Source organism: Podarcis pityusensis, assembly GCF_964106645.2.
Source record: "Podarcis pityusensis genome assembly, chromosome: 13".
Classification (NCBI taxonomy): domain Eukaryota; kingdom Metazoa; phylum Chordata; class Lepidosauria; order Squamata; family Lacertidae; genus Podarcis; species Podarcis pityusensis.
Window position 1 is genome coordinate 15,265,833 of NC_138038.1, and position 12,303 is coordinate 15,278,135.

The 12,303-nt window shown below is 46.7% G+C and overlaps 1 protein-coding gene across 3 annotated transcripts in view; it reads left to right on the plus strand.

Moving 5' to 3' along the window:
* The window catches only part of LOC308460294 (uncharacterized protein), a 111,777-nt gene that overhangs the window by 22,230 nt on the left and 77,244 nt on the right, over window positions 1-12,303 (plus strand). For 2 of the 3 annotated variants that reach the window (XM_080976438.1, XM_080976440.1), the window contains 4 exons: window positions 6,503-6,646; window positions 7,389-7,460; window positions 8,870-9,013; window positions 10,885-10,956. In XM_080976438.1, coding sequence (XP_080832564.1) covers window positions 6,503-6,646; window positions 7,389-7,460; window positions 8,870-9,013; window positions 10,885-10,956 — 432 coding nt within the window. The remainder of the gene's footprint in view (window positions 1-6,502; window positions 6,647-7,388; window positions 7,461-8,869; window positions 9,014-10,884; window positions 10,957-12,303) is intronic. The other variant, XM_080976439.1, reaches the window with a different exon arrangement.

The window sequence follows — 12,303 nt, forward strand, 5'->3', positions numbered from 1 at the left end:
AGGTGGCGCTGTGGTCTAAATCACTGAGCCTCTTGGGCTTGCCGATCGGAAGGTCGGCGGTTTGAATCCCTATGACAGGGTGAGCTCCCATTGCTCTGCCCCAGCTCCTGCCAACCTAGCAGTTCGAAAGCACACCAGTGCAAGTAGATAAATGGGTACCGTTGTGGCAGGAAGGCAAACTGCATTTTCGTGCGCTTTGATTTCCATCACAGTGTCCTGTTGCACCAGAAGCGGTTTAGTCATGCTGGCCACATGACCCAGAAAGCTGTCTGTGGGCAAATGATGGCTCCCTCAGCCTGAAAGCAAGATGATGGGACAACCCCTTGGACTGGACTTAACTGTCCAGGGGTCCTTTACCTTTACTTCCCAGAACACTGAGCAAATTCTAGGGGCTAGACCTCCCAGGTTTACTTTCCTTCGGACAAGAGACCACTGGAGACCAATGTCTTTGTAGTTTTGCTTTATTTTCAAATATATAAGTAGAGTATAGTAGAAGCAAATAAACACTCCTAAAGCAAGGCAGAAAATCAGCCAAGCTTGCTTCGGATTCCACAGGCAGTGCATCTCAGACTGCATCACTTACAGCCAATCAGAGTTTCCTCTCTCCCTTTGCCCTTCTCTTTCTCCTTCATTTCCGGATTTCAAAACAATCAGACTGTTCCTTTGCCTCCTCACACTAGCCCAAAATCTCAAAATCTGTTAGGTGCAGGCCACCACCATTTACACATGTTCAATATGTGCATGACCGTGCATACATGCAACATGCCGAACCCGGAAGTGACCTGAAAACATCACAAAAATGTCGCAAAAAAGGGGCAGAATGGGGCAGGGGCATAACAGGGTGTTTGTAAGCTTTTACAATGGTGTTTCAAATATGTGTGATTTCATATACGTGTGGTGCATGGGAACGTAACCCCTGCATAAATGGGGGGGGCAGTTTTGCCTGTATTACATGCCAATAACTGAAGATAGAATTGTAGAGCTGGAAGGGACCTTGAGGGTCATCTAGTCCAACCCTCTGCAATGTAGGAATATGCTGCTGTCCCATACAGGAAATCAAACCTGCAACCTTGGTGGTATCAGAACCACGCTCTAACCAATGGAGCTATCCAGATATTCCCATCAATTCGAGGCCCATTTAACTTTCTTTTCTTAATCCCCACCCACTGAGGAAATAAAAGCCAGCCATTTCCTCTCCCCCTTCCCTTCTGTTATCAAGTGATCAACTTAGTATGTCATTACCAACCAGAGTCAGTAATGTTATGTGTGGCAGAGGAATAAGCTGTGTTAAAGATGAGGAAATGCAGAGCAAAAAAAGTTATGCCTCTTCACTTCAGAAAACAAGCAACGACACGGCGGGGGGCTTTGCAAAACATTTGATCACGTGGGCAGCCAAGATAACCTTACAGTGGCGTTTTCCTGACAATTCTAGACATTATACTTGCTTTGAGAAACACCAGTGTCGTGTTGTACTGGAATCCAGCATTGCCTGAGCTCTGTGAGTACAGCTTTCTCCCAATTGAAGTGCAGAGTGTTTGAGGACCAGGACATTCACATTGAAACCAAAATGCTTATTTACGAAGCTATTGTACTACCAACCTTACTGTGTGCTTGTGAAACGTAGACCACTTGAAAATGACACCTCCAACTCCTTGAAAGATTCCGTCAACGGTGTCTTTGAAAAGTTTTAAATATCGCCTGGGAAGACAGGCGAACTAATGCCAGAGTACTGGAAGGAGCAAAGATCACCAGTGTTGAAGCAACGATTCTTCAACATCAACTTCGTTGGAGTGGTCATGTTGTGCGGATGCCTGATGATCGTCTTCCAAAGCAACTACTCTATTCCAAGCTTAAAAATGGAAAGCGTAATGCTGGTGGTCAACAAAAGAGGTTCAAAGACTCTCTCAAGGCAAATCTTTAAAAATGTAGTATAAACACCAACATCTGGGCCTGCGAGCGCTGCAACTGGAGAACAGCCTTTACCAAAGGTGTCAAGGGCTTTGAAGACACTCAAACTCAGAACGAAAGGGAGAAATGTGCTAAGAGGAAGGCATGCTTGGCAAACCCTCACCAAGATCAAGTCCTGCCCAGAAACCTACGTCCCTACTGCGGAAGGACATGTGGATCCAGAATTGGCCTCCACAGTCACTTACGGACTCACTTTTGAAAACCGTGTTTATGGAAGGTAATCTTACTTGGCTACGAGTGATTGCCAAATAAGAAGAAGAGTTGTACTGGTATTTCTCACAGCAAATGCACAAAGCAAAGACGTCAAAAGCATTCCTGTGTATGTGAATCTGTTTTGTACTCTGGACAAAACAGGGCTCTCAGAGATGTGTTTAATGGTGTACGTGCACATGGAAGGGAGTCCCACACTTTGTAGGTTTGCTGCAGGAAGCACTAGTGCCTTTTCACACATCACACGGGTCAAACACACATTGGCCTCTGAAAGTGCCTTCGGCAGAGAGCCTCAACCGGTTTTGACTTCCTAATGAGTGTATTTGCATGATCCCTATGATTGTAAATACAGGCCGGTCTTCATTTATTGTTCAACTTTGTTTTCAAGTGCACCCTTGAAACCTCCTGGCTTTGCACCTAAGAACAATTGCAAGTATCCATTGGATCATCCCAACTTGGCCCACATAGCATGAAGTGAGTGCTACCCTCAGTTGGTGCAGAGTTGAGGTTTCAGTTCTGTGTCGAAGTTGCCTTTTCAAAGGGTGCAAAACACCACTCCTCATGAACAATCGCCTTTTCATGCGAAACAAAGCTACAAGAACATAAGAAAAACCTTGTGAGGGCCTGAGACTCGGGCTCGGCCTCGGAACCAGAGGAGTCTCAGTCTGCACCGGATCCTTTGCCTCAGGCGGCATCTGAACCTAGTCTGGGGCCTGATTCTGAAGAGCCCCAGTCTGCACAGGTTCTCCTGCAAGAAGCACCAGCTGGGCCGAGTCAGGGGCCTGAGCCTGCCCTGGCTACAGATGCGGGGATTACCTCGTTGCCTTCAGCTGGGCAATCACTTACAGCTGCTCCACTACCAGTTGGATCAGGAGAGGCTGAGGCGGCCTCTGGGTCTAGTAACCCACCGACATCTCCTGAGCTGCAGAGACTAAGGTCTGAGAGAAGGAGAGACCTGAGTACTTGCAGGAGGAGTGCTCGCCTTCGGGTGAGACAGGGAGGTGAGTCACCGGGGGATCAGGACCGGCCATTACCCCAACAAAGATAAAAGGCTGTTGGGCCCCGCCCCAGGTTGCGGGAGCAACATTGCTGTTTGCTAGAACCTGCCTGAGACCCTGTGCCTGACCTTGCCTGGTTTCCTGCCTCATGTCCTGCTTTGGCCCTCGTGGAACCCTTGGATTGGTTGGTGAAGATCAGCATGGACTTGCCCATGGAAGGATCTTGATTAGCACTGGCTAACATAATTTGGAATCCCAGTCTATATTTGATCCAAGTTCTACATGGATGCTCCTCATGGCGTGCCCAAAGGGTATTGTTTTTGTCTGCTACCTGTGTACCCTGCCTTTCCATTAAAATAATAGTAATGCCCAAGGAACCTAACAACAAAATTCAATACGTTACAAATAAGTAACATCACGATAAAGCCATATAAAAATATAAATGGAGTATATAAAAGGGTTGGGGGAGGAGAAAAAAATGGCACACAATTAAAAACATGGTGAGTTGTATTCACTTAAGTTGTAATCAGAACAGACCTATTGAAATTAATGAATAATGGCGAACTTAGGTCCATTGTTTTCAGTGGGTCTAACCCAATTAACTTAAAATACAGAGGAAAAGACAGAGAGGGGAACTGCCTTCTAATATATAGCCTTTTGCTTTCTGGTTGAATACGTGGGCTTAGAAAAATCTATAGTGGCGCTGAAAAGTTTTTATTATTTTAGAAATTTGCCTGCCGTATCCCAAAGATTTGGAGTGAATTGCAGCCTGCTTCCCTTTGCTCTTGCTGACAATTGCGTCCCCACCTATGGGGGCTGGTGTCCAGTCTCTCCCCCGCATCTCAGCCACCCCGAATGGCCATTTTAGAGACCCTAAAGTAGCAGTGGGCAAACCCACAAGCTGCATGTGGTCCTCTAAGCCTCTTTGGCAGGCATAGTCTGAGCCAGGCATAGGCAAACTTCGCCCTCCAGATGTTTTGGGACTACAACTCCCATCATCCCTGACCACTGGTCCTGCTAGCTAGGGATGATGGGAGTTGTAGTCCCAAAACATCTGGAAGGCCGAGTTTGCCTATGCCTGCGTCTGAGTCTTCGGTGCCTGGGTGGGGATGGAGAAACAGTCTCACCACCTAAGCAGAGAAAGAGAAAGAGAGCGCAGGCTTTGGAAGACATGGGTCCAGGGCCCAACAAGTAGTGGTCATCTTTTGAAATCCCAAAGAAAAAGAGCTGGAACTGATTCTTACTTGAAGCGGGCATTTCTGCAAAGATTGTAGTTTTTGTTGGTGTGTCCTAGCACTCCTCTGCTGCTGAAGGGGTTGAAATGGAACCACAGCAACTTCTTTTCTCGCAGCCCTTTGCTGTCATCTATTGCCTTGGGAAATGTGGCCACAAGTTTCTAATGGCGTTGGGTGGTGGGCAGAACACAACCTTGCATTCCATTGGCCAGCATTCACTAGGGATGACAGCAGAATGGGCCTCTTGTTATGTAAAACTCTGCTTACCTCACATAGCGGGTGGGGAGTTGCCCCATTACTTTAGAGGGCCCTTGTATATATAATTTTGTAAATTCACTATCACTTTTAAAATTTGTCATCGTACATAAATCATAATCATTTTACAAATAGGATTCTCAGAATCCCCGAACTTCCCTCCATGGTTTCCCCAGATATTCTTTTCAAACTGCATCCATATTTTCTTAAATCTCAATTTTTTATCATTGTTCTCGCTTCATTGCAAGCGTTTTTAAAATCCTGCCAATGTTCTCATTTGTTTACAGTCTTCTTTCAAGTAACTTGAAAAAATTCCTCATTCTTTTCTTTATTAAATTTATTGTCCTCTTGATCTCTGATTTTCCCGGTCATTTCCGCCAATTTGGCATGGTCCATCATCTTTATCAGCCATTCTTCTTTTGTAGGTAGATTGTCCTCCTTCCATCTTTGGGCAAGTAGCATCCTTGCAGCTGTTGTAGCATACATAAATAATCTGTTCTGAACCTTAGGAATTTCTGGACCTAAAATTACTGGTAAGAAAACTGTAGGTTTTGTTTTTGTTTTGTTTTTTCACAAAAGTTATTTTAAACATTTTTTTCAACTCGTTATAAATTTTTTTCCTACATACTTTTTTTTTTTTTTTTTGCATGTCCACCACATCTGGTGTAATGTGCCTTCCTTCTCTTTACACTTCCAACATGTATTTTTAGCAGTTCTATACATTTTTGCTAGTTTAGTAGGAGTTAGGTACCAGCGATACATCATTTTCATATAATGAGTTATAGACGCTTCAGGTTACAGACTCCACTGACCCAGAAAGAGTACCTCGGGTTAAGAACTTTACCTCAGGACGAGAACAGAAATCGTGCTCCAGCGACATGGCGGCAACTGGAGGCCCTATTAGCTAAAGTGGTACCTCAGGTTAAGAACAGTTTCAGGTTAAGAATGGACCTCCAGAACGAATTAAGTTCTTAACCTGAGGTACCACTGTATATTATTATGCTTTGTAGTATGTTTGTATTATCATGCTCCGTAAAATATCTTCTTAATGTTGTATACCGCCCTGGGATCTTTTCATAAAGGGCACAACAACAACAACAACAACAACAACAACAACAACAACAAAGACTGTCTCTGTCTACATGATCATCACCACCACCCAAAAGCAGACACAGAAATGTGAGGTGGTGGGAATCTAGGTGAATGTGAAATCTTGGTGAGGAGAAGTAGGCCTGAGAAGGGATAATTTAGAATACTGTACAATGATTGGCAGAGTTAAGCATACCCTTCCCTCTGTCTCTCCTCCTCTGCTCAAATCCACCCCCTTGTGAAGCTGCTTGTTCTTTAAAGAAAAACAGAGCCAGGGCTTTGTTACTTGGATCTGCGTGTAAAGGTAAAAAGGTGAATGGTAAAGGACCCCTGGATGGTTAAGTCCAGTCAAAGGCGACTATGGGGTTGCTGCGCTCATCTCCTCTTCAGGCTGAGGGAGCCGGCATTTGTCTACAGACAGTTTTCTGGGTCATGTGGCCAGCAGGACTAAACCGCTTCTGGCGCAACAGGACATCGTGACGGAAACCAGAGCCCATGGAAACACCATTTACCTTTCCGCCGCAGCGGTACCTATTTATCTACTTGCACTTTGACATGCTTTCGAACTGCTAGGTTGGCAGGAGCTGGGACAGAGCAACGGGAGCTCACCCCATCACACGGATTTGAACCACCGACCCTCCGATCGACAAGCCCAAGAGACTCGGTGGTTTCGACCACAGTGCCACCCGTGTCTCGCTGGTTCTGTGTATAGCATGTAGTTTGCCCCTAACTAGAGTCTCTCTTCAGCCTTGCAGAATGCCTTCGATATCCTCAACACGCTTGCAGAAGATTACATGAAAGGCAATGAACTGCACTCCACCTTTCACAAAATGGGAGTGAGTGTGAATGAGAAAGAGTTCCAGGACGTGCTGCAGAAGGCCGGTTTGGCAAGTGAGTCTCTCCCGGGTCCTTTGGGCCTCGTCTGAGGCAGGCTTTGGGCTGGTGTGGCATGTGTGCAGTGCTCCTTTCCGTTCCAAACTTGCCTGAGCACCTCAACTCCCTCCCTCCCTTTCTTCCTTCTGGTTTTTATTTATTTTTTTAAATCTAAAAATCTGTGTGTGCTGTTGCAGGGGCTCTGTTAGTCTGGCAGGCCTCAAAGACCATCAACCAGCAGTATAATTTATGTAACATATTTTTCGCTCTATAAGATGCACCAGACTATAAGACGCACCTAGTTTTTGGAGGAGGAAAACAAGAAAAAAAATATTCTGAATCCCAGAAGCCAGAACAGCAAGAGGGATCGCTGCGCAGCGAAAGCAGCGATCCCTCTTGCTGTTCTGGCTTCTGGGATAGCTGCGCAGCCAGCATTCGCTCCATAAGATGCACGCACATTTCCCCTTACTTTTTAGGAGGGAAAAAGTGAGTCTTATAGAGCAAAAAATACGGTACTTTGAACTACTAAGGGAGATCACCTCCTGTGGCGGACTTAGAGAGAATGGCTTTCTCTCCCACCACCATTAGCTTTATTGTGGGGCTGGGGTGGCAGGTCCAGTCTCTGTTCACCAACCTGTGTGCTTCTTTTGGACCCGGACACAGAGAAGGGCCTCGGGTGACGAAGGCAGGTTCATACAGTTGGCTGCCGATCCCTGTGAACAAACCCTCATGATCTCATGCCTGAAACTTGACATTGCAGGAGATGGGATGGTGAACTTCTCCAACTTCGTGTCTGCCTTGGGGAAAACAAGCCGCATCACTGAATTCGCAAGTAAGCGGACCAGACCTTCCTGCGTCAGGTTGGGTTAAAGGTCTTTCCAGGGGGACGAAGGATGCTTGATCTCACCCCTTAGTTACACCAAGAGCCAAGCTATTGCCAGTAGTGGAACATCCCAGCCCCAAATAATGATTGGCAGGGGTGGTTTTTTTGAAAACCAGGGCAAATGTTTTCTCCAGCACAGTGCGGGGGAAGACAAAGCCTTAGAAGAAACCAAGAAAAATAATAATTGAAAGAGGCTGATGATGAATCTTCCAGGACAAACAAACGTGTTTAGATCACCCAAAGAACTTCCTTTGCTAAAAGGACTGTACAGTGGTACCTCGGGTTACATACGCTTCAGGTTACAGACTCCGCTAACCCAGAAATAATACCTCAGGTTAAGAACTTTGCTTCAGGATGAGAACAGAAATCGTGTGGTGGCAGCAGGAGGCCCCATTAGCTAAAGTGGTGCTTCAGGTTAAGAACAGTTTCAGGTTAAGAACGGACCTCCGGAACGAATTAAGTACTTAACCCGAGGTACCACAGTACTTGTTCTTGAAGGTATAGCTGATGTAGGATTCTGCTGCTGACATCCCATAGTCTAGTGGGAACACAGAGGCATGGAAGCACTGACCCGAACCCTCAGTATCTGCCCCTCTTCACAGGTGAAAAAAGCAGGATGGGGGGCTTCGTCCAGCTTGCAAGGGGGCCTGCTGAATTTCCTCAAATAGTTTCACCCCATGCTTACCTTTGGTTGCTGCTGTGGTGATGCTTCCGTTTGTTTGCTAATTTATTTACTTAAAATTAAAAAGCTTGTTCCCATCGCTGCATGTGGACTCCAAAGTTCCAGCATCCCCAGCCAACACCGTTCAGGGACGGTGGTTGTTGCAGGCCAGGAATATACAACCCTCTCTGGGGAGTGAGAACCAACACACTGTGCGCAAGGTTTGTTCTTGGGATAAAGTTCTAGGCTGAAGTTCAGCTGAGACATCAGGTGTCTGTTGGAAAAACACCCGGGAAGGCCACCACCTACCCAAGACACCGGGGCGTCTCTCCGGTGGTCACCCTCTGGCTATAAATCTTCCTCAGTCCAGAGAGACCGGTGATAAGCGATCCCTCCCTCCTGAGAGGAGCCCGCTCATCTTCTGGCATCTCATTGCAGAAGAAAGAGACAACCGTAGTTCTAAAACTACTTTATTTACTGTCTTATATACAGAGAATCCATCAGCGTGTCTGTGCTCTCTCAGCCCCAGTACAGAACAACATCTCACACAGAAGTAAAAGTAACTTCTCCAGCAGTACTCCAACAGTACTGAGACTTCCTGTCTCACGCTCTCAGACACTCACATGATATAAACAATATAGTGCTACTACTGAGCAGCTTGGGTGGATAAAAACCCTGACAGTGTCCATGTCTGCAGTGTTGAAAGGTGCCATTCAAGCCATCGACAAGATTGAAGGAGGCAAGGTGGCGGTGCATGACCTCCCGGGCTTTGCGAGCTGCATGGGCGTCCACCTGTCCGACCACGATTTCAAGCGAGCTCTGAAACACGTATCTGTGGATGGTAAGTACAGGAGGAAATACTTTTCCGTCCTTACTGCTGGAATACCCAGCCAGCACTGCAGCAGGGAGGTTTTCTCTGTCTTGCAATGTCTTCTGCAACCGCCCAGTCTACATCAGGGTTAGTCAAAATGGTGCTCTACATATGTGGTTGGACTACAGCTCCCATCACCCCCCATGCCACCTGGGCTTTTCCCCCCCTAAAAAAATGTTTAGGGGTACTCTCATTTTGACTCAAGAAAATCACCATTTTATAGTTCACATCGGGGGAAATAAATACAGTAAATGGACAAAAGTACAAAGAACATAGGGACGCGGGTGGCACTGTGGGTTAAACCACAGAGCCTAGGGCTTGCCGATCAGAAGGTCGGCGGTTCGAATCCCCGCGGCGGGGTGAGCTCCCGTTGCTCGGTCCCTGCTCCTGCCAACCTAGCAGTTCGAAAGCACGTCAAAGTGCAAGTAGATGAATAGGTACCGCTCCAGCGGGAAGGTAAACGGCATTTCTGTGCGCTGCTCTGGTTCGCCAGAAGCGGCTTAGTCATGCTGGCCACATGACCCAGAAGCTGTACACCGGCTCCCTCGGCCAATAAAGCGAGATGAGCGCCACAACCCCAGAGTCAGCCACGACTGGACCTAATGGTCAGGGGTCCATTACCTTTACCTTTACAAAGAACATGCATTGCCTCATATTACACAGCTGACAGCTCACAGTAACTTCCACATTGGCATGACGCTGTGTGCACAAACATCTTCCTGACTTTCATTGGTAAAACACCACACATCCACATTCCACGCTGCTTGACACATTAAACTCTCACTTCCGTCTTGTGACTCAGGAAACACCGTGACAGGAAATGAGGCCGCCATCAGGAGTAGCAATGGAACTCATGATTCACCGTGCTAGGGAAGAAACTTAAAATTTAATTTTTTTTTTTTTAGTTTCTTCTCCTGTTAGATTCACAAAATATTAAGCGGTATGCATACCCCTGTGTCCCTCCAGAAAAAAAAGCACTGCCTGGAGCTAATTGGAGTTGTAGTCCAATAACATCTGGAGGACCTTGGTCTACATCAGCCTTTCTCAACCTGTGAGTCCCCAGATGTTGTTGAACTACAACTCCCATCACCCCTAGCTAGCAAGCCCAGAGCTCTGGGATGATGGGAGTTGTAGTCCAACAACATCTGGGGACCCACAGGTTGAGAACCGCTGGTCTACATTAACCTCCCATTCTGCCCCAGAGAAACATTAGCCCAAAATGTGTCCAGCTTGGCCATTTTGCTTTTTAGAACTGTTGGAAGGGGCATTGGGGTTCTTGCAGGATGCATCTGTGGCATTGCTGACAGATGGCCATTCTGCCTCTGCTTAAATACCTCCGGCAATGGCGAGCCCATCGCTCTTGAAGGCTGTTCTTCCATCCAAGTGCTTTTACCGCTATGGCAATTCTCCTAGAGTTTTGCTCAAAGCTTACTTCCCTGCAGTTTCCACCCACTGGGTCTTGCCCTCCCCTGTGGAACATCTGAGAGCAAGTCTGCTCCACCTTCAGCAAGACAGCACTTCAGATATTGGAAGGTTGCTTTCACACTCCCCTTAATCTCCAGGCTTAACAGCTTTTTCAACCATTCCTCTTGGGATTTAGTTCCCAGGCCCCTCATGGTCCTGGTCACCCTTCTTTGGGATGTAGTCCAATTTCTCTGTGTCCTTCAACTTGACCCACACCAAAGCCCCTTCTCCAAATTCCACCCCATGACAGTCAACTGGGGAGGGAAGCGTGTTATGTAGGTATTATATTCATCGCCCCACCCCCTTTGCCTGTCCCCTCCTTCTGGTTTAAAAAGGTAAACTTTTTAAAATATATACTTTCTCAATTTGATTTGTAGGTGATGGAAAGGTAGTTGTGAAAGACTTCATGAAAGTCTTTACCAACACTCCACACTTCTCTGATCTGACAGGTAAGTGAGATTTTCAGCTGGGGAGGGACAGAGGATATGAGCATAGCTGTCAACGTTTCCCTTTTTTTAAGAGAAATTCCCTTATTCCGAATAGGGAAAATTTGACAGCTATGGATATGAGGCACCATCGATGCTCTGTTTGAGCTGGGATATCGTAATTCAATTCACCTATCTGCTAGGGTTTGCAATATTATAGTTACCAATTGTTGTTGTTGTTGTTTAGTCGTCTTAGTTGTGTTCGACTCTCCGTGACCCCATGGACCAGAAGCATGCCTTGTAAACTCTCACTTTCTTCTCAAAGCTTCTCCTTTTTTTATCTCCATGGAGTTTTCTTGGCAAAATACTGGAGTGGTTTGCCAGTTCCTTCTCCCGGTGGATCACATTTAGTCTAAACTCTCGGCTATGGCCTGTCTGTCTTGGGTGGCCCTGCACGGCATAGCTCAGAGCTTCTTGGAGTTATTCAAGCCCCTTCGCCACGACAAGGCAGTGATCCATGAAGGGGTAGTTACCAATTAATTATCACTAATTCAGTGTTATTTATTAATATTATTATAATTAACTGACTAATTCATCAACTTTATCCACTCGATGACTTGCACAAAGTGACCTTGGGCCCAGTCACTGTCTCTCAGCCTAACCTACCTCACAGGCTTGTTGTGAAGAGAAAAATGGGGTGGGGAGAAATATACACAGGACCTTGAGACCTCCTTGGAGGAAAAAGTGCTATATAAATGTAATAAATAAGCAAATAATGCAGTAAGGTAAAGGTAAAGGTACCCCTGACCATTAGGTCCAGTTGTGGCCGACTCTGGGGTTGTGGCGCTCATCTCGCTTTATTGGCCGAGGGAGCCAGCGTACAGCTTCCAGGTCATGTTTGGGAGTCATCTGAAATGTCGAAATGTGGAGAAAGTGTGAGGAGGGGTCATTTCCCCCGGGAGACTCCAGCTCACCATTCTTCCTTCCACATAAAAAAAAGGTAAAGGGACCCCTGACCATTAGGTCCAGTTGTGACCGACTCTGGGGTTGTGGCGCTCATCTCGCTTTATTGGCCGAGGGAGCCAGCGTACAGCTTCCAGGTCATGTGGCCAGCATGACTAAGCCGCTTCTGGCGAAACCAGAGCAGCGCACAGAAATGCCGTTTACCTTCCCGCCGGAGCGGTACCTATTTATCTACTTGCACTTTGACGTGCTTTCAAACTGCTAGGTTGGCAGGAGCAGGGACCAAGCAACAGGAGCTCACCCCATTGCGGGGATTCGAACCGCTGACCTTCTGATTGGCAAGTCCTAGGCTCTGTGGTTTAACCAACAGCGCCACCCGCGTCCCTTTAATAATACAGTAGGCTGGCA